At 57.3% G+C, this 20,480-nt stretch overlaps 3 protein-coding genes across 3 annotated transcripts; 2 read left to right on the forward strand and 1 right to left on the reverse strand.

Annotated features, from left to right (window-relative positions):
• Positions 1-10: 10 nt before the first annotated feature.
• Positions 11-15,110, forward strand: VOLCADRAFT_117550 (uncharacterized protein; the record flags this gene model as incomplete). Its single annotated transcript, XM_002950265.1, has 20 exons — positions 11-295; positions 659-922; positions 1,202-3,018; positions 3,585-3,714; positions 4,781-4,901; positions 5,403-5,577; positions 6,163-6,266; positions 6,671-6,969; positions 7,390-8,064; positions 8,705-8,790; positions 9,016-9,984; positions 10,281-10,439; positions 10,891-10,954; positions 11,066-11,339; positions 11,664-11,815; positions 12,208-12,407; positions 13,020-13,218; positions 13,486-13,616; positions 13,907-14,012; positions 14,889-15,110. The coding sequence occupies 20 exons, from the start codon at positions 11-13 to the stop codon at positions 15,108-15,110; spliced, it is 6,432 nt and encodes a 2,143-aa protein (XP_002950311.1).
• Positions 15,111-15,908: 798 nt separating this feature from the next.
• VOLCADRAFT_104693 (uncharacterized protein) lies at positions 15,909-17,153 on the reverse strand. Its single transcript, XM_002950393.1, has one exon. The coding sequence runs from the start codon at positions 17,127-17,129 to the stop codon at positions 16,317-16,319; it is 813 nt and encodes a 270-aa protein (XP_002950439.1). The 5' UTR covers positions 17,130-17,153; the 3' UTR covers positions 15,909-16,316.
• Positions 17,154-17,307: 154 nt separating this feature from the next.
• VOLCADRAFT_104694 (uncharacterized protein) lies at positions 17,308-19,402 on the forward strand (the record flags this gene model as incomplete). The annotated part of the gene is made up of 6 exons (XM_002950266.1): positions 17,308-17,431; positions 17,526-17,680; positions 17,950-18,022; positions 18,274-18,370; positions 18,724-18,811; positions 18,998-19,402. 6 exons carry the CDS (start codon positions 17,308-17,310, stop codon positions 19,286-19,288), a joined length of 828 nt encoding a protein of 275 aa, XP_002950312.1. The 3' UTR covers positions 19,289-19,402.
• Between the last annotated feature and the right edge of the window lie 1,078 nt (positions 19,403-20,480).

Here is a 20,480-nt window from a genome sequence, read left to right on the forward strand (position 1 = left end):
GCGTCCCGAAATGGCGCACACAGCTCAATATCACACATACATCCGCTGCGAGGGTAATACATTATTGAGGAAGCTACCTGAGGATGCTCGCTTGTCTCTCCGGTACTATGAGACCGTGGGCTCCCTGCGTCCTTTTCACCCGCTGCCTCCTCTTGCGTCCAGCCGCAAAGTTATTCCGGGGAAGCAGTATTACTATGTAGCGGTCACCGACTGGAGCTTGTATCTGCTTACTAAAGACAACAAGGTCGAGGGTTCGGTGTTGCTGGAGGTGCCATGGCTCGGCATCCGCGAGTTGGTAAGGAACGCCGCAAACGCTGCCAACACAGAACATGCCATATTCTATTATACGAATAAAAGCCGGTATTTCGTAGTTCTCCGTTGTTTAAAAATTGCAAGATTCAATGCAGGGGTCGGTATCCGTTAGTTGCACAACAACAGGAAAGGGTCCACCATCGGCCTCCTCCTGCCGTACCTCCTCCAGTCCCTCAATCAACAAAAATAAAACGGAAACCATCATAACCGAATCCACTTAGCAAAATAATATAAAATCATACCAGCCTGCACTGATCCTGGGCTTGAGTGCCCTTCCCACCTCACCACCTCACCAACCCAAAACCGTACATAACCAGCCAATTCCTGCGCAATCCCCAACCTGCAGGAAAAGACCGAAGCCGACAGCGACGAGTTCCTAAACCATGACCCTCGCAAGCCCGGCTCCGTCACCCGCTCTATGGCCATATCCATTTACCCGCGGGCGAGCCTCACAGAGATCACCCCCGCTGAACTTCGCAAGGCAGGACTGGACACGGGGCCGACGCGCGGCAGTAGCAGCCGCCGCAGCAACGGCCAAAAGCCGCCTACGGCCCGCCACACCACCTCTACCGACTCAGCTGGGAAGGGGGATGGGGTTGCCGGCGCGGGTGTGAGTGTGAGCGCTAGCGGCGGCGGCGGCGGTGGAGGCTGTTGCGGGCGGGGCAGTAAAGTGGCGACGGGGGATGGTGGGGCAGCGGTCCAACGCTCACCAGCTGGGCTAGGGCAGAGACCTCAGCAGCAGCAGCAGCAGCAGCAGCAGCAGCAAACTGGGGCCGTACAGCCGCAGCCGCTTATGGCTTCTTCTCAACACACCGCACAGACGCTGTCGCGGCCAGCACCGTCATCACCGTTGCTACAGCCACAACCACAACCCCATCTCCAACCACAGATGCAGCTACAGCCGTCACCGGAGCTTGCATTTGTCGTACGGCAACAGCAGCAGTTGTACGACAACGCCACTCAGGTATTGCAGCAGCAGCAGCAGCAGCAGCATCATCATCAGCAGCAGCAGCAGCTGACACCACAGGGGAAGCAAGCGCCTGATCAGGCATCCATGCGGCCACTTCATGTCGATGTCATGGCCCAGCGGATTCCCCCCGGGTATTATTATCCGGAATACTTCAGCCCGAATTCGTACACGGTGCCGTACTCGGGGCACTACCCTGACCTTCGCCACGTTAGCCACACTCCGATTCCCGCGGCGATGGGTTTACAACCCCCTGTGTTTTGCCCCAAGCTCCGAGAAATGTGGGGAAGTTGGCACCGACAGCAACAGCAGCGCGAAGCTCGTCCGTCCGTACAGTCGTACGTGGCCGCGCCGCGTTTGCCGACGTGCTCTGACCCGCGTACCGGCGAGCTGTACGATGAGGGCTACTGGTGGGCTGGGCCCCGTGCTGGCGGCACCGCCGACGCTGCTGCGGCGGTGGTACAACCAGCGGCGCTGCACACGTTTGGACAGCCGTACATGACGTACTCTTTGTACCGCATGACGCCGGGACCGCTGGGTGACGCCATCGAGCGCCCGGGATTCGACCCGGCGGCGCTGCACCTGTCCTCCTCTCCCGCCGGGACCACGGTGCAGGGCCCGGCGGCGGCGGCGCCAGGGCCGCCGCCGCCACCGCAGCTGCCGCTGCCAAGCGGTCGCCGTGAAAATCTGTTCAGCACGCTTCGTCGTCGCGGTCAGGACGGGTCAACGACGCAGGCAAGCTCTGCAATCGCCTTCACAGGCACACTGCCCTCCGCACGACCGAGCGATACGGCCGGCGGCGGCGCCGCCAGCGCCGCTAGCGCCGCACCACCGTCGCCCAGCCTGGTCAGCCGGAAGGACGATGAGCTTCATCGCGCTGTCGAAGCTGGCATGCGGCAGCTTGAGAATTCACTGCGGCAGCAACCGCGACCGCAGCTTGTCGTACAGTCAGCGGCGCCGTCAGGGCACGCGAGCGCTAGCAGGGCCGGCCGCAGCGCTACGGCCGATGGGGCCGTGTACGGCGGGGCACCGGTGGCGGCGGCGACGCCCGCGACCCCACCCGGCGCCGCCGGAATCAACCGATTCAGCATCTCCTTGAGACCCTACCTTGCCGCCGCTAAGGCGGCGGCGCCGTTGGCGACGGCGGCGGCGGCAACGCCGCAGGACAGCCGTCTGAACTCCACATACCCCCGCCTCGGCTCGCGGTCCCCTGAAGAAGCCCCGGGAGGCCTCAGCAACACGGCGGCACTACATCCTCAGCTACAACCGCAGCCGGCGCAAGTACTTCTCCATCCCACGGCAGTAGCAGGGCCTGCTGCTGCCGTCAGGCAAGGTCCAGCGCCGTCATCGCCGCGGCGGCCTGCTCCAGCTTCACGCGCAGCTGTGGCAGTAGCAGCAGCACCACCGCCACCAGCACCAGGAATAGCGACGGCAGTAGCAAGTGAGGACGACGGCGACGCGGCGGGGTTCCCGCACCTCACCCGGCGGGGCCGTCGGTCTCGCAACCTTCCCCCGGAACCAGGAAGCTTCCAACTACCCTTCTACCCGTCCTGCCAGCCCGTGATGTTTTCGGGGCCGTCGTACGGCGGTACGGCAAGCGGTGGCGGTGGCGGCAGCGTGTCGTTGCCCTCCGCTGTGACGGAGCCGCTGATACGACTTGGGGAGCAGGTGCTGCGGCGGCAGCTGCGTACGGCACCCCGTACTTTGTGGGAGGAGTACGAACGGCAGGAGGCGGCGAGGTGAGTGGCTGCTAGCTGGTTGGGCCTTTGGCGGCCCTTGCCACGGGGGGAAGTCACATGACAGACTTACATACATGACGCAGCTTTATGAAAGCGGACCTCTGCATCGCCATGCGGTGGTGGTAGATGCCATTGCAATACCTGCATGACCGGCGCATGGCCGGAGCTTCTCTGTGTGAGATGGTGTGTTGGGGGTTGCATGGCTCACCAGGCTCCTTTGCTTGGTGGACTCTGCACAGACGTGTTTGGATGCCCGGGGCCTCTGCCCTTACTTAGATGGCTGCCGTACTTGCCTGCTTGGCTGTCATCAGCCGGGCCTCAAAAGGCCCAGACGCCGCATAGGGCCCATGGACAAATATCTTTTTGAAATCTTTTCATATATATGTTTTTAATGCGACATGGGAGGATACGGTACGGCAGGATATGATATACAGGATACGGCAACCTTCTGGGGAAATCAGCTCGCCAAACAGGCAGTGCGCCACTACTCGGGCATAGTAATCCAAATCCAAACCGAAATTTAAATTTGAAATTTGAATGTTGATTTCGGTTTCTTGGTGGTTCAGATTAGCTGAAGGGCAGCAAGGCAGCGGCGGCGGCGGGTCCACCAAGGAGTACGACACGGTGGAAGAGGAGTACGAGGACTTTTGGATCTCAGATCCAGACGACGACGATTTTTCTGCGGAAGACGACATCGTGAGTGGGATTGCTGCCAGACATCGGCAAAAGCTTCGGGAGTTTCGGGTCGTACCGAAGAAACTCCCGAAAACAGAAATAGAGTTCCCGAAGCCGGCCGGCTTGCAGAAATAGGATCATACGCCAGACACAAATGTCAAGCTATTGCAAAAACGCATTTTCATCCTGCGGCCTTGTAACAGTAATTGTACTGGAATTGACAGAAATAGACCCGTTCCCGAAACCAGAAATACCCCGTTTGCCGATGTCTGATTGCTGCCCCATGCTGCCGTCTGGTTTTAGTTGGTTCAGTTGGTTCAGTCGGTTAATATCGGTTGTGGGTAGTACTTGCGGTCGGTTACAGCCATGTCATCCTCTCACCTCACCTCCTCATCCGGTCTTCCCCCTCATCTGTTCACCTTAATGTTCCAAATTTGACTTCCACATCACATTTCCCGCCCCCCCATCACCATACAGCTTCACTCGTTCGTGGTTCATCTTTCCCCCCATCACCCCAGCGTTTTTTATTTAAGTAAAAGTAATATATTACTAAAAAGGATTAAAGGCCACTATGAGGCCTTTGGAAAAAAGGAATAAATTGAGGCTGACCCGTACATTTTCATTCCTCCAGCCAAAAACTTCCATTGCTGCCAGATTGCTCCGTAGTGTGCAGAACTTAGTATTTGCGATCAAAGAATAGGTATGAGGGGCCGTAAGAAGGTCACGCCCGTGAGTCAACGCGGCATAGCAGCATGTAGCCCTCACATAGCCAAACACGCACAAGGCACAATGACTCGAACGTCGAACAGACACCAAAACAGCAAAATATGCCTGGAAATGTTCCTGATGAAGGCATTTGGGATGGAGGTGCTGTTGTCGGTAACTCAGTGGTCTACGAGGGGAGTTGTAACTTATCGGGGGGAGTCTGGGGGGGGGAGGAACCCCCAGCGCCTCACATTTAAGGAATAAATCACCCCAAACCTAGCAGCTTTGTTACTTAGGTTGGAATAAATTGAGACCCGTCCTAAACGAAAAAAAATCACAGCATCACCCCCTGACGACGTCTCTCCCCCTGTCCCACTCGCAGCTATCCCAGTACCGCCTGATCCTGGTGACTATCGAACGGAAGAGTAATTTGTTCTTTCATATTCAGAGGGCCTGGCTGGGGGCCCACATGCGGTTGGCGCTGACGGAGGCGGCAGTACGGGGTGGGTACGGCAGTGCGGGGTGGGTACGGCAGAGCTGGGGAGACGCGGAAGGGGAACTCGGGGAGTGGGGTGGTTACGGTTGAACCACCGGACGACCCAACTAATTCCGTTAACCCATGAGGTCCCAAATCCTTCGTCGAGTGCCACCATTGACATTTCCCGTTCGCGGCGCACATTATTAAAACACACACACACACACACACACACACACGCAGACAGAGATGTACGACATGCACATGTAACGCACGGCGCTGCGGCTGCTGCTGCGGCTTACCACCGGGCGGCCAACCTGGCCGGGGCCAGCCGCCCCTTTTCCCCCCACGGGGTTTCCAACCTCACTTGGGGTCAATAAATTCTAAAAACTCCTTGATGATGCAGTATCTGTTCACAATCCTGTGTGTAGGGGTGTCCGTCTATCTGTGGTATTCTATCTGGGCTTCAATCGCCTGTGGTTCGTGTTTCCCCCCTTTTCCCCCCTACCCCTACCCCCCGGGACCGCAGGCATGCCGCTCTGGTACGCCCCTCCGTTCGTACCACGACGCATCGTCGTGGATCTCCCGGCTAACGGCGCGTACGACGACGCTGTACGGCAGATTTCGCCAGCTGAGCTGCCGGAGGTTCGCGCCGCGCCGGATGCCACTCAGCAGGCTCTTCAGTACTTCTCAGATCCCGCACTGTGAGTGGTTGTTTGAGTACGGGAGTACGGAAATTATTCCGCGAAACTATGCGAAATTATGGGATGCCGTACGTACGGCCTAAAGCCTGGGCGGGCTTTGCATGCGGTCCTCAAAACTGCCCCTTTCCGCGCCAGTGCTGGTGGCTCGCGGGGCCCAATTACGTTTTTTCCGTCTTTTCCGTTTTTTCGGTTTCACGGATTCCGGGATCCAACGTGTCTGGCCAAGCCGTACAGCGAGAAGTCGCGGGTTGGCAAAGGCTTTCTCGGGTGCCTTGCCAGGTGCCTTATTACTCGATTTGGGGTTCCAGAGTTTTTTGAAGTTTTTTAGAGTGTCAGGATCATGTTTGGAGTTTAGGGAAGCCAGGCAGGCGGCCGGGCCCGGTGGCCTTCCACGGTCAATCTGCAGCTTCATGCTTTACGTATTTCGCTTTCCTTCATCGCCTTATCATTTGGCCCTAACCGACACACACACACACGCACACACACACACACAAAACACACACACACACAAAAAAAAACACGCACTAACCCGATTCCCACTCACCCCCACGGGCTCATGTACGGCACTTTTAATCACCACAACAGTCTTGCAGAAGGTCTCCGCTCCGCAGCTCGGGCAGTGGGCACCACAGAGGCACTGGGGCTGCTTCCCGGGGATAGCCCCGTACTGTACGGCCATCCACCATCCGGTACGGCATGGGTACGGTTGACATGCGGGCGCCCGCGGGATGGGGGATGGGTTCCGGAGCTCTGCGATAGTACGGGCAATAGTAGGGTTAGCATGTGTCACCTATAAAAGCGGTCGTCGTGGCGATAGTACGGGCACAGGGCTTCATGGATATTGCAGTACATTGTACGGCATTGGGGTGGCACTGCACAAATATGTGTGCAGCCCTTGCAGCGCTTCCGCTCGTTTTGAGCCGACCCCGCCAGTTTCATTGTCAGAGTGACAGTGCCTAAACCCTAAAACCCTAAAACCCTAACATTTATCCCCCCAAAGTACTCGGTATACCCTGAAGCAGCAAAACCCTGAAACCCTTCCATGAAGAGAAAGAAAACCGGCTCCTGTCATTGGTGCGGTGACTTGCCGCAGGAGAAGGCTCCGCCACGCCGGCACTGCCCACTACCCCGGCGGCCCCCAAGAGTTACCACCCCTGGCCAAACCAGGCGCAGCGAAACCAGCAACAGCAAATGGCTCGCGTCATCACCTCACAACAGCTCAGTCTGAGCCCCAGCACCTCGAGGAGAAGTCTTGTGCGCCTGGGCTCGCTCCGGGGGACGCTGGGGGGAGCCGGATCCGGTGGTGGCGGCGGCGGCAGCGGCGGCGGCGGTTTGGTAGCGGCGGCGGCGGGGGCGGCGGCTGCAGCGGAGCAGCCAGGGCGCCTGGGACGGGTTAGTGCCGGTGTCATTGGTGTGTTAGTCCTGTTTGTTGCGTTGTGGTGTGTTGTGTGTTGTGGTGCATAATAGCCTCCAGAATTGTAACGGTCGCTGCAAAGCGTACGGCGGTTGCGGCACATGGTGCATGGCGTGGAAGGAAGAACCCATGGGTCAATCCTTCCAGTGTACCGAGAAATCTACGTCAGCCTCGTGTGTAAGAAAGGACGGTCATTCGTTTGTTCGTTCGTTCGTCTTGGTCGGTGCGAATGCGTGGAAGGTGTTTTTGTTTTGAGGGTGCCGGGTTGCGCGCGCTTGTCCCTTGCGTTCGAGCTGCTCGCTTGGAGCATGTTTTAAATTTTGAATTTAAATTTGAATTTGAATTTATATTTATATTTAAAACTGAATTTCACATGGCCGCTGCGTGGCTGGCTTCAGAAGATGTCTGACGGCGACGCGAGCGGCGGCGGCGGCGGCGAGTTGGACCTCAGCGTCTCCGTCAGCTCTGCGCTATTGTCATTGTACGATGCTCAGCGTTCCCGCCGCCGAAGCCGTCAGATCAACGCCCTGGGCACGCCTTCAGGGTCGGCGCCGGCACCACTGCAGCAGTCGTACGATACCGCGGCGGCGTCACATCGTGCGATGGCGGAGCGCTCTGATGGCGGCGACGCATTCAACGCCGCCTTCAGGAAGAATCTGAGCGCCTTCAACAACTCCTGGCAATCGCTTCAGCTGCAGCACCAAGACAGCTATGGCGGCGATGGCGGCGGTGGCGATGGCCGCCGTACATCCGCACCAACCGTTGGCGCTAACATCTCCCGTACAATCACTTGGCATCCTGATGTCGCAGGGGATGGCGCGGATGAAAGGTCGTCGTACGCAACACGCGCGCCGACGGCGGCCGCAACAACTGGATGGCAGCGGCCCACGCCAACGCCAACATCGAACCACCTCCGCGCCGCCGCATCCATCGCTGCCGCCGCCAATCTGGCGGCAGAGTGGTACGGCGCTGACGTTGACGCCAGGGAGGCTCGTGCCTTTTACGCTGAGATTGAGGTCGCCATGGGTTACGGCTGCAGCTTGTTCGATGACGGCGATGCTAATCTGATTCAGGTGGTGTCTCTCCTCCCCTAGGGTTCCCAGTGAGCCGCGAGGGGTTATGGGGGGGATTTGGCCGTTTATTTGGTCGTTATTTTGGTCGTTATTTTTTGGTCGTTACCTTTTTGGTTGTGTTTCGGCACAAATGTTAAAATTGGAAAAATACAGAGAAGATTAGCAAGGCCCCTGCGCAAGGATGACACGCACAATGGTTGTGTTTACGGTCGTGTTTCTGGTTGTGAGGATGGGATGGGTGGGATGGGTTTGTAATAATATATTTTGATGGGATTTGTTATCCGGTGGGTCCGAGGGGAGCAGGTCGCCATAGGAGGGGAGAGGTGGGTGGCGGGTGCGGGGCCCGCCGAGGGGTTGTTGTTGTTGTAGGTGTTGTAGGTGTTGTAGGTGTTGTTGTTGTTGTTGTTGTTGTTGTAGGTGTTGTTGTTGTTGTTGTTGTTGTTGTTGTTGTAGGTGTTAAGACCAGCAAAGCGCCGGACCCCCGCCCGGTCCTATTACTGCTGTTACCATCCTCTGGAATATGAGTGTCGGTAATTTCCAACAGTAGGCACACCATTTTTAATCGCATGGAGATTCAATCACACTGGATCTGGATCTGGATCTGGCTTTATGGTTCCTGATCTCACGCCCTGTCACGCAGGAAATCATTTTGGAGCGATCCTTCTCTCAGGCTCCGGGTGTACGGCAACTTTCCAAGTGCTTCTTCACGTCACGCCGTGTGTTCAGGTATGCTCCTCCTCGTTCCCAACCCAACCCCCAACCCCTCGCACATTCAACATGTCGTACCTCGCTGCTTGTCGTACCTCGCTGCCAGCCAGCCTGCCTGCCTACCTGCTCGCGCTGTTCTGTTTTGCGCTTTTCCCGCCGCAATTGGCCTCCCCTTCCTTGGCAATATGTACGGCTGATTTGTGTTTTGACATTTCCCCATCTCGCCCATATCCCAACCGACAGCTTCATATTGAGTCGCCTCTACGCCTGGGGCGCTGTATGTGCCATGTTTGGGAGCTCGGCATCTCGCAAAACCACCTCCCCCACGCGAACACGGGCCGCCGCCACAACCACCACAACCACCACAACGGCCGCAACGGATCACGGTACAGATGCCCAATCCGTACACAACGACAACCTGACCTCTAGGGTCAGTCAACGGCGCAGTGTACGGCGGTCCATGACTGCGCTGAAGCGGGATGGCCGCGGCGGCGGCGGCGGCGCAACAGCGGCGGCCGCAACGGCCGTCGGGTCATCGTACATCTCCCCGCCGTCGTCGCCGAAACCCAGCTCCTCGTCGTCCGCGTTTCAACAACAGCGACGCTGGCTGCAGCAGCAGCAGCATTTGGCAGGTGCTGAGCAGCCGCTGTCGCCGCCGCCTCCGTCGCCGCCGGCAGCATCAAGTGGTGGCGTCACCGGCGGCTGGCGAGAAGGCGGCGCACAGGTTTCGGGCCAGAGAGGTGGTGACTCGTACGGCAAGCCGTTTTCCGGGCCTGTGGCGGAGAGCCTTGGCGCCGAGGCAGCGACAAGCGGTAACCGTGCGCGGCTGAGGGCCAGCAACGACCCACGGGTCATAGATCTGGACGTCCCGGGGCCCCAGGGCCAAAGCCGGAGCCAAAGCCCCCAGTTCTCCTTACCGACGGCGCTCAGGGGCGGCGGTGTCGGCAGCGGCGATGGCAGCCGTTCCCCGCCGCGCCACTCATCCTTTGCTTTTCCTTCACTGCCTGCGACGGCCCCGTCACCCCCTAGCCCTCCGCCGTACACATACAGCGACGACTTAGTGCCGCCACTGGCGCCCCCACGGAAGCCGAGATTGGCAAACGGCGGCGGCGCCGCCGCCGCCGCCGCCACGCCAAAGTCCCCGCTGCCGCCGTCGACATCGTCCTCGTCGCCGCTGTCTGCTGAACCACCCTTCACGCTTCGCCCCAAGAAGTACGGCAGTACGGCATATATTATCCCCCAAAGGGTCAGGGGATATTATTTTGTTATTATACATTTTGTAATAATAATACATATACTATTATTTTATATTTGTTATTACTACTATTATTATTGTTGTTATCATTCAACATTCAATTTTAATGTTGAAAACAAACACAAATCATATCACGTACGACTCAGTGCGGGAGGATGCCGTACTCGACGTACGGCGCCACATATCTGCCCGCTGCCAGCTCCATTGTCAGGTGTGTGCTCGTCCATTATCACACCCGCGCACACCCTTTCAGGAGTGTTTTGGATCAGGTTGCGGATCTAGATGAGGAGTTGTCGTTCTTTCAGCGACTCCACAACAGCCGCACCTGGTCCATGTTCAATAGGGGCGCTCGGCGCCAGAAACACCTGCTCCGGCGGTTGGGGCTATCGGCGTCGGAGCCAACATCCATTCGGTGAGGAGGGGAAGGTGGGGAAGGTGGGGAAGCTGGGGGAGATGTGTGTATGGGGCGGAAGGGGATGTGTGTGTTTTTGATTGATCTAATAATGGCGGGCAAGAACTCTGGGGGGTGCGGGAAGCTGGATCGCAGGAGGCTAGGGGTTTAAGGGGGGGGGCGCCGAGGCCTTACCTACCTTCGGAACGTGGTCCGAACTCGGCTCGCTAAAACTTTCGTTGCATGGTTTTGTTGTACTGTTCGTATGTCAATATATGTATTTTTTCATGACTTGTGGGAGGTCGATCCCCGCACCTGTCAATGTGTTTCTAAGGGCTATCGGTATATCTTGCCTAGGTGCCTAACCAGGCACTTCCGCTTTTTCTTACATATCCCTCTTTAGTCCTCCAATTCTGTGCCATTTCATTTTCCACCTAGTACATTGTGCCGTACTGTGTCGTACAAATGACAGGGCGACCGTACAGGCGCTTGCGGAGATCTTGGAGTTGCAGCAGCAGTGGGCGGCCAAGGGTCCCGTGGGTCAGCGCTCACCCGCTCACGAAACCCAGGCGCCACCCACACTCGCCCCCGCCGACCCCCTCGCCCTCTCCCCGCTGGACGAAGCCCCGTTCCTCTTTGTACTGCAGCACCAGCAGCTGTACGGCAACGGTGACGGCAGCGGCGGCGACGGCGGTAGCAGCGGCATCAGTAGTTTGATGGACATGCTGACGGGGCGTACGGCGAGATCCGAGGAAATGGTGCGCAGCGGGATGTGGTTGTACGGCGATGGCGACGGCGGCGGCGACGGCGGCGGCGGCAGCGGACGCCGCCGCAGCTCCTCCGCCGCCGCCGGCGTGCGCTCTGCGTACCTCCGCGCGATCCTCCAATCCAGGACATCCCCCACAGAGGAGGAGTTGCTAGGTGAGTGTTGTCGCTTTAATGCATTAAGGGGTGAGACGGTACCGCAAACAAAGCCGCACGTGGCGGTACGTGGAAGTACGCGATAATACGACAGTACGGCTATCATCATCCTTGGTATCTTGTTTGGCGTCCCCTTCTTGCTAAAACAACAGCAAATGCAAATAGAGTGAGAAATAGAGCGGAAGTCCGCAACGCGCCCAACACCACCGCCCCCTCCCCCACCTTGACAACCCTCCCACCAAAACACAGCCCACCTATGTTCCCCCGGCCCCCGCCCACCCCATAACCCCAAACCCCAAACCCTCCCCCCAAATTCCTTTGCAGGCGGCCCCGCGGTCGAGCTCTGGGAGCGGTTGGCGGGTCGCCTAGCCGCCCGTCTGGCGTACAAACGGCTCCGTCGGATGCTGTACTGGGTGCACCAGGAGTTGGCCTTCAGCGAGGGGTGTGAGAACCGCATCCACTGGCTCAGCGAGGCGGTGGGAGGGGAGATGAGGGGGCCCGGGGGGGGGGGGAGGAGGGGAGAAGGGCGAGCATGTGGCGGCGGGGGGGCCTGGACAAGGGGGATCGTAAAAAAGGGGTCTAGGGTCTAGGGTTTATATTAGGCAATGTGTTTTACCCTCTCCCATTTACACACATATTTTTCCCTCCCTCCCTGACCCCCTCCCTGGCTTGCATCGTCCGGAAAGCCACAATACATACATACACACGCACATCCACACACACGCACACGCGCACACGCACATCCACACACACGCACACGCGCACACGCACATCCACACACACGGCCCAGATCATTAACACACTCACAGATCATTGAAACACACACGAACACACACGCACGCGTCCTGTGTGCTGCGTTTTTGCTCAGCTGGTGGAGACGGAGCCCGGAGCTCCCCCCGAGCTGGACTGGAGCTTCTCCCGCTGCTCCCGCACGCTAGTGGCGCTCGTGACCCAGATGGCCGACCCCAACCCGCCAATCCGCGAGGGGGGCAGGTACCCGCCCGAGGTGGAGCCCGCCAAACCGCTGAGCGGCTCCGATATGATGTACTGGATTCGGGTGGGTGGGCGGTGCGGGTGGTGGGAAGGGGGGGAAAGGGGGATTTGGGGTGTGTGTGTGTGGGGGGGAGAAATTAAGGGGGGAGGGAGGGAGCGTGTCGTCCAGGTGTGTGTCTGAGAGTGTGTGTGTGTGTGGCTCCGAAAGTAGCCACCTGCGACGTGTTTTAGACTTTTCCATTGAATAAAATTTAGGCGTAGCTGTTTTAAATTCTCAGGTGGATTTTGGTTACAGTGAGGGAGTGCGTCATATGAACAGCCCGTAGAAATAAGCGGAGGAGGCGCTGCGGGGGCAAAGGGCGCGACTAGGTGGTGCGCGGGTAGCGAGAACTGGCTAGAGACAAACGACGGCACCTCGTAAGGGCCTTAAAGCCTCGTTTTCCATCCTAAGCTATCCTGGTACGGGTGTGCGCGTGTGCGCGCGCGCGCGCATGTGTGTGTGTGTGTGTGCGCGTGTGTGTGTGTGTGTGTGTGTGTGCGCGCGCGCGCGCGCGTGTGTGTGTGTGTGTGTGTGTGTGTGTGTGTGTGTGTGTGCTCTGGTTAGTAGCACGTTGGACCCCAGGTACATCTGGAACGGCCCCCGGGGCCTATGACTCAAAACCCTAACTCCCCTTCCATTACCCGGAGCTCTCACTTTCGAATCCCGATGCTCCGTTGTACTCCGCGTGGTACTGTACTGCTCCGTACGGACGAGCAGTACGAGATCAAGTCGTACACTCTGGATTGGTCCGTCGGCATCCTGTACGAAATGACGGGCCTCAGTGAGGAAGCCCAGGCACTTGGGCAGTACGAAAATGAAGATATTGTACTGCAGGTTCTACGGCAGGTACGGCGGACGGAGGGCTGAGTAGAGGGGAGGGGATTTGCCAGGCAGCCCAATTCCGTGTTATGACAAGAGTGAGACCAGGAGGTTGAAATAACGGGAATGCAGAACGGACGTACGACAGTACGACATCCACTGTGTTGCTCTAAGGGAATGATAGGGACTGTGAGAGGGCCGGTGCCGGAGAGAACCTTACATACTGACATGCGTACAAAGGAACATAACACAAAAACACACCGGACACGAACTCACCCCCACCTGGACCCCCAGCTCCCTCCCGAACTGCTGCTACAATTTGTACGGCGGATGTTTCTGAGGCTGGCGTGTTTTGTCATGGGATACGCGGAGCTGTACGGCATTGCACGGCAACCCTCCCTAGCGGCGCTGGTGACGGCTTTCAGGTACGCGCGCGCGTGTATGTGTGTATGTGTGTATGTATGTGTGTGTATGTGTGTTAGGGGAGGAGAGAGAGTTCTGGGACATCGGGCAGGTGGGCAGTAATGGAGGCCAAGGCCGGGGCAGACAATGAAAGGCGGACGGGGCACTGTCAGTGACACGTCATGACAACTGGGTTTGCACACTAACCGAACCACACGCCGGAGACGTGACCAGACGCGGCGTGACTCGAAGTTCCGGCGTGCACTCGTGTGGTACGGGCCGGCGGCCCGGATGACACCTATACGGCACGCAGGTACGGCAGCGTACTGCTGGCGCTCGTGCGCAGCATTAAGAGCTGCGCGGAAATGCTGGCGGACGAGTTCTTCCTGCAGCTGTACTACCTTTTCCGTACGCAACAGGTACGAAGGGAGTAAAATTGTTTGGAGTGCTGCTTCATGGACCTTGTCCCTCTGTCTCCCCCCTCCACACACACATACATACAGACATACACACCCGTCCCGCCGTGTCCTTTCCCGCGTTCGGAAGCACAGAACCCCCTTTCACGTGCACCCCTCATAGTGATATATATTTCGACGTGAATGCGATGTCCTTCGTCCTAAGCATTATACGGGGCCTTCCCACCTACCCCTTCAACTCTCAGTCAACCCCCCCCTACGCCGCCCTCCCCCACTCTTCTACATTCACCAATCATAAGATAGAAGCAGGGCTCGATCGCCTCCTCCTTAGCCGCCTAATCCCCTCCGCCCGCGGGGAGTCGAATTATCCTTCTGGCATGTAATCCCCCCGTTTTCCTTACCCGCCTAACCCAACACACCCCCAGCGGGGAGGAGCCGGGACTTGCAGCCGGGACCCGACCCGACCCGAAGCACACGTTACCCACATACATACATACATACATACATACATACATACATACATACATACATACATACATACATACATACATACATACATACATACATACATACATACATACATACATACATACATACATACATACATACATACATACATACATACATACATACATACATACATACATACATACATACATACATACATACATACATACATACATACATACATACATACATACATACATACATACATACATACATACATACATACATACATACATACATACATACATACATACATACATACATACATACATACATACATACATACATACATACATACATACATACATACATACATACATACATACATACATACATACATACATGTGGCATGCGCGCACACGACCCTTGCAGGTCCAGGACCGTCTTCGTGTGGTGCGGGGCGGTAAAGACGCCGTACTGGCTGAGTCCACCCAGCATCTGTTTGAAGCGGTGTTGCAAATTATTGGGGAGGTGGCGACGCGGCAGGGGCAGGCGGCAGGGGGTGTGGGGAGCAGCGGCACAGCGGGTGCGCTCAGCGTGGGCCAAATCACCAGCCGCGCCGCTTTTTCCAAGATGCCAGGGCGCCTCACGTAATGGTGTGTAGCCGTAGTAGCTGTGTGAAGGCAGTAGCAGTGCCAGTAGCAGTAGTGGCAGTGGTGGTGGTAGCAGCTGCAGCAGCAGCAGCAGCAGTAAGCCGGACAGGTCAGGCCGCGAGAGCCGCAGTAGCAGGTGGCCAGGCAGGGGCGGCCAAAGCAGCAAGGGCCTCATCATCACCATCAGTAGCAACAGCAGCTGCTGCTACTGCTGTTGGGAGGCAAGAAAGTCGGTACCACAGACGAGTTTTACGAAATAAGCCACCGCGGGAAAAGTCATATACACGTGGCCAACTATACATGTCTCGGGGGCGCGGCGTGGCACACGTATTACCCACGTGTTGTCGACGGGTGTTGGCGTTGATTGACAGGGAAGGGATGAGGGCTGGAAAAGGCGTGTGGTTTGCCCCTTCTGGGTCCCATACTGCACGTGTGTTGGTGGTTCTTGAAGGGGCTGCTATTAGGCGGGCTGGCATCATGAGGAATGAGTTTAAATAGCCAGCTTGGGATATATGTCACTGACCGGGACAGGGCAGATGTATGTGTCTGTCAATGATGCGTCTGTGCCCTATCGAGTTGGGACGACTCGCTGAAGCTCGTGTTCCGTTAGATTTGGTGTCCGTTCGCCTGTCTTGGAGCGCTTAATGTGCCTTATTCGCACAATTCCCATTGATCAACACGCCTTGGGCTACGCGCACATCTGGGCATGACAACATATGCAAATGCTGGCGCAAGTCGAGTGTTTGGTACAATGTGGCGATGGTAATGATCTTCACGGGTCCATTATAACACGCAATTTAGGAGAGTAAAAGAAGTTACACAGAGCGTTGGCCAAAACCCAAAGGCAGATCGTTAGGCAAACCCTAAAATTCCCTACCTACCAGGGTCAAGGGAGGAAAAACCCTTTGAAGCAGGGAGCGATTAATAACCGCCCACGCGTCTCCAGGGTGCCATTCCCCAAACCACAACATGCAATATGGGTGTTATGTCTGGCCAGGAGCACACAGCAAGTTTCATAACAAGCTCTCAAATCCATGCAGGTCCGTTGCCCTTCCCCTTGAAGATTCGACTACTAACCGTTAACCCACAACCGTTAACCAGTTAATTCGGACCACACTGATGAAGAGCTAGAGATCGACGCATCAGAATCATAGCCAGCTCTACTGCACGCAGCTTAGGACTGGTCAGCTCTTAGCAGGCTAGGTGATCAGTGCTTCGGCTTCGGGCGCTCCTTCACCTCCACCCCATTGGCACCGGCAATAATGCACACATCAACCATATCCAGGAACAGGCCGTGGTCCACAACACCTTCCAGAGCAAGAATCGCCTTGGAGGCAGCGTGCGAGTCAACAATCGGGGTCTGGAAGTACAGGTCCACGATGTAGTTGCTGTTGTCCGTGACGTAAGGCTTGTCGCCGTTCATGCGGAGCTTGGCCTCGCAGCCCTTAACCTCTGGCAGGTTCTGCAGGCGCTGCAGGGTGTACTTGTGGCAGAACTGCACAATCTCCACCGGCATTGCAAGCTTGCTGCCGCCCAGGCCGTCCACCAACTTAGAGTCATCGACAATGCAAACGAACTTCGCTGAGGCCATTTCCACCATCTTTTCGCGCAGCAGGGCGCCACCACGGCCCTTGACCACGTCCAGGTTGGGGTCGACCTCGTCCGCACCATCAATCGCAACGTCCAGCTTTGGCTGCTCGTCAAGCGTTGCGAGCGGGATCCCAAGGGAAAGAGCCTGCTCGTAGGTGCGGATGGAAGTAGGAACGCCTACGATATTGGTGAGCTTGCCCTCCTTCAGCAGCTGGCCAATGCGGTCCACAGCAAAAGCAGCAGTAGAGCCCGTGCCCAGGCCGACCACCATGCCGCTCTTAACATAATCCACCGCCTTCCAAGCTGCCAGCTTCTTCAGCTCATCCTGGCTCAGCTGCGTTGTGGAGGCTGCGGCCATCACGCGCACGTTCCGTTGGGATGGGCGAGCGGCGGCAACGCGGGGCGCGGTGGTGCTGGCGCGCAGCATCATTGTTGCGAACACAAACAACAGCAAAGAGCACAGTTTTTGCAAGCCTGCAAGCGCCTTGACCACGTGCGACTCTGCCAACCCGATCGCTAGTTTCGGAGCGTGACTGGAAAATGCAAAGCACAAGCAGTCTAAAATTGCAAAGTTGTGCTTTCCTAGACCTTCGATGGATTTTCACCCTATGCGCCGCTACCTTGAATCAGAAATTTCTAAAGCACTTAATCCTAATGCCGCACCGAAAACTGTGACCTCCGAAAGCCATCCCCTAAACGTATCGTGGATTGAGCCATGCCAGATTGCTGCAGGTGTGGGCGGCCGGAAATTGATATGCCTTTGACCGTGCCCTTCCCAAACGTTTTACCGTTACAGCCATGGCTCCTGCCGGTCCGCCATCCACAGGTGGCCGACTGGGTCTCACCTCCTGTCCTGGGAAGCACATCTCCGCTCGTGATGGAACCCTATATCGTCGGGACCTGCACGCCGATCTTGCGAGGCTACGGCAAGTGCATGGCGTGCACGCGGTGGTGTGTCTGCTACCAGAGGCCGAGCTTAGGGTCAGTCATTGGAGGTCAGCAGAGGAATAGGAGGGGAGCGATGTTGCCTAGACCTCCTGCTTGCGGGGTAAACTGAATGCCCGGATAACCTTGGTGCGTTGCAATCTGGTTGAGTTGTTAGCAGTGTCCGCCCGCCGGAGGAAGCCCCATTCCTAATAGACCCCGTCCGCTGAGCAACTGAGTGATGAATCCTCTTAAGCCATTTTCACGCTCCTGAGTACTTCCTTCCGCTCTACGTCCCGGTGCCCGCGGTTTACACGCGGCTGCAGTATCTCAAAGTCCGGAACTATGCCGCGGCTGTGGAGAAACACGACATGGAGTACCTGCAGCTACCAATAATAGGTATGTATGACGTGAGAGGTGTTGAGGGCGGGTGCTCGACAGCGCCGAAGAGCCGACGGGAGCGCTGTGTCGATGTATGTGCGCGGCACGTTGCTTCACCAGCTATGTCCCTTTCCGTTCCCGCTACGTAATTGTGCTGGCTCGACAGTTCAATAACTTTAGGTCCAAAGGGCCTCAAGTTTATCATCATCTCCTTCATCCAACCCTATTTGCATGTTTTCATGTTTTCCTACCCTTCCCCCCTTTTCCAGAGATGACCGCACCTAGTGACCTGCTCCTGGCGATCTCCCTCGTGGAAGCTGTGGCGGCACACCTGCAAGCTGGCCGTACAGTTATCATGCACTGCAAGTAAGTTTAGAACGAACGCTACAATATTTGTGTGTCCTCCTGTTCTTCGGGGCTTTGTCGCGATCCGGCCCCGGCCCCAACCCACTCTCATCACAGCCTGCATTGATTCTCCTTCGCTGCAGAACCCTAAGTTATGCGGTGGTTATGTGCGAGAGCCCCTTCTACCTACAGTCCTTGTAAACGATTCCGTTGTATGGCCCGAGTGAATTTCGCCGACGCTGCCGACGCCGGTTGCGTTTTGGGGTTTCTTTCGCGGAGTCCATTGCGATGCACCGGATACCCCTTTACTCCGTTACCTACCCCTCCCCTCCCCAACCCACCCAACCCCACCCCACCCCGCGGATGTCGTATAGGTGCGGCGTCGGTCGCGCGGGTCTGATGGCCGCATGTGTGCTGCTGCGGCTGGGGGTGTGCAGCAGCGCAGCTGAGGCCATTGCAACGGTGAGAACGCGGGGGAGCGTGGGGATGGACCGTAGGGTGGCAGGCGTAATTTACACGGGACCCCATGTTGGGGCGGCAGCGGTGTGTATGTGTCGTCCAGAGGGAGGACTCCTGTCCTGTTTGGATTTGACACGACACCTCGCCAACTTTAGCTGTGTTTGGCTGGGTGGCTGACTGCTGCTGCAGGTTCGTCGTCACCGGCGGGGTGCAGTGGAGAGCCGGCGGCAGGAGGCATTTGTCGCGACGTACTGTGGGGCCCTGGGCGGAAGTGGCTTGGACGGTGGCGGTGGCGGTGATCTTGATGCCAAGGGGGGTCTCGGCGCGGACGTGGCCCCGCCGCCGGTTTCGATTTCGGAGGGTTTCGTAAGGCAGCGGTCGCTCCCCGGGGTAGTCGCTTCCTCGGGGGTCGCTACCTCGGTGGAGCCGACTGAGGCGCTGGCTACGGCAACAGAGGGGATGCACGGTGGTGACGGGTGAATGGGACGGTGTGCAACGCTGCAAAAGAGTCCACGATCTTAGCGCTCTTTGCCCTGTACAATGGTAACTGTAATTACGGATCTGGGTAGCGTGTGTGGGTGCTTTCTTGAGGGGGGATTCAGGGTGATGATGGCTGCTGGGTTACATTATGCCCGAGATTGGGGCGTACAGGGGCAGCAATTTAACACCCATCTGTGCGGGGAGAGAGGGAAGGGGAAACGAGAGGCGGGCGAGGGTGTAGTGATGGCTGCCGGGTGGCGCTTAAAAATCTCCTGTGTGTCTGTTTGGTGCTGCGGGAGCCGTCTGGCGGCTGGCGTGTAGCGTATATGTACCATTAAATAGCAAATGTGTGTAGCATTATGAAGGCCGACCGACCGACGTAATTAGCAAGGATACGACTTTTAGTTCATCCCGAGTTCAACTTAAATAGTAAAAGTTGGTTCTGATCACGACGCAGACAGGCAGGCATTTGGCAGGCGGGGCACCGAGTACGTTGGACATATGTCGTATACGCTGCACATATGCCGTACCGTACGATGGAATAAGATTGAGGAAGGGGACTGGGTCTGGGCCCGACATCCGAGCATCTGGATGGACCGTAACGGCCTTGTCAGGTCTGCTGGGAATGTCGCCTTGATGCGCGCAAGACTCAATGTAATCGCATGTAATGTAATCCCCTCGTTTCCCCCTTTCCCCTCTTCCCCCGCACTCTTGCCGATCTCGCCGGGCCCATTAACAGCGCTGTGGGTGTGCCTCTTGAGTCTGCATGGCGTTCCACGGACATCTGACCGGGTGCCCTTCATTTGCGTTCGTAAGCCCTCTGATTGAGTGATTAAGTGTAGGGCCCCCCAAAGCCGTGCAAACGCGAAGTGTGGACGCCGCTGCGCTCTCGGGAGACCTCCGGGAGGGAGACAGCTCGCGTATCCCGAGCTCTCGGTAAACGTGAGGGCTTACTGCCGGGGTCTCACATTCTCAGACTTCCCAAGGGTTTGATTGCGACCGACAACGCCCCAAGCGTTGGGTGACGTGAGGGATTGAAGCGGCAACGTGCCAAGCCTTAACATACGTCGTATGTATCACAGCGGTGCTGATGATTCTTCACGGCCTGTGTATCTGGATTTATGGCTGTGCTCCGGCCTGTGTCGTGGGCCGTCAGCTGGACAACCCGTCAAAGACAGGCGCCTGCCCAAGG

This window comes from Volvox carteri (genome assembly GCF_000143455.1).
Source record: "Volvox carteri f. nagariensis unplaced genomic scaffold VOLCAscaffold_18, whole genome shotgun sequence".
Taxonomy (NCBI): Eukaryota; Viridiplantae; Chlorophyta; class Chlorophyceae; order Chlamydomonadales; family Volvocaceae; genus Volvox; species Volvox carteri.

Coding starts and splice junctions, on each gene's coding strand:
- VOLCADRAFT_104693 (XM_002950393.1), bottom strand. CDS start 17,129: ATGATGCTGCGCGCCAGCACCACCGCGCCCCGCGTTGCCGCCGCTCGC.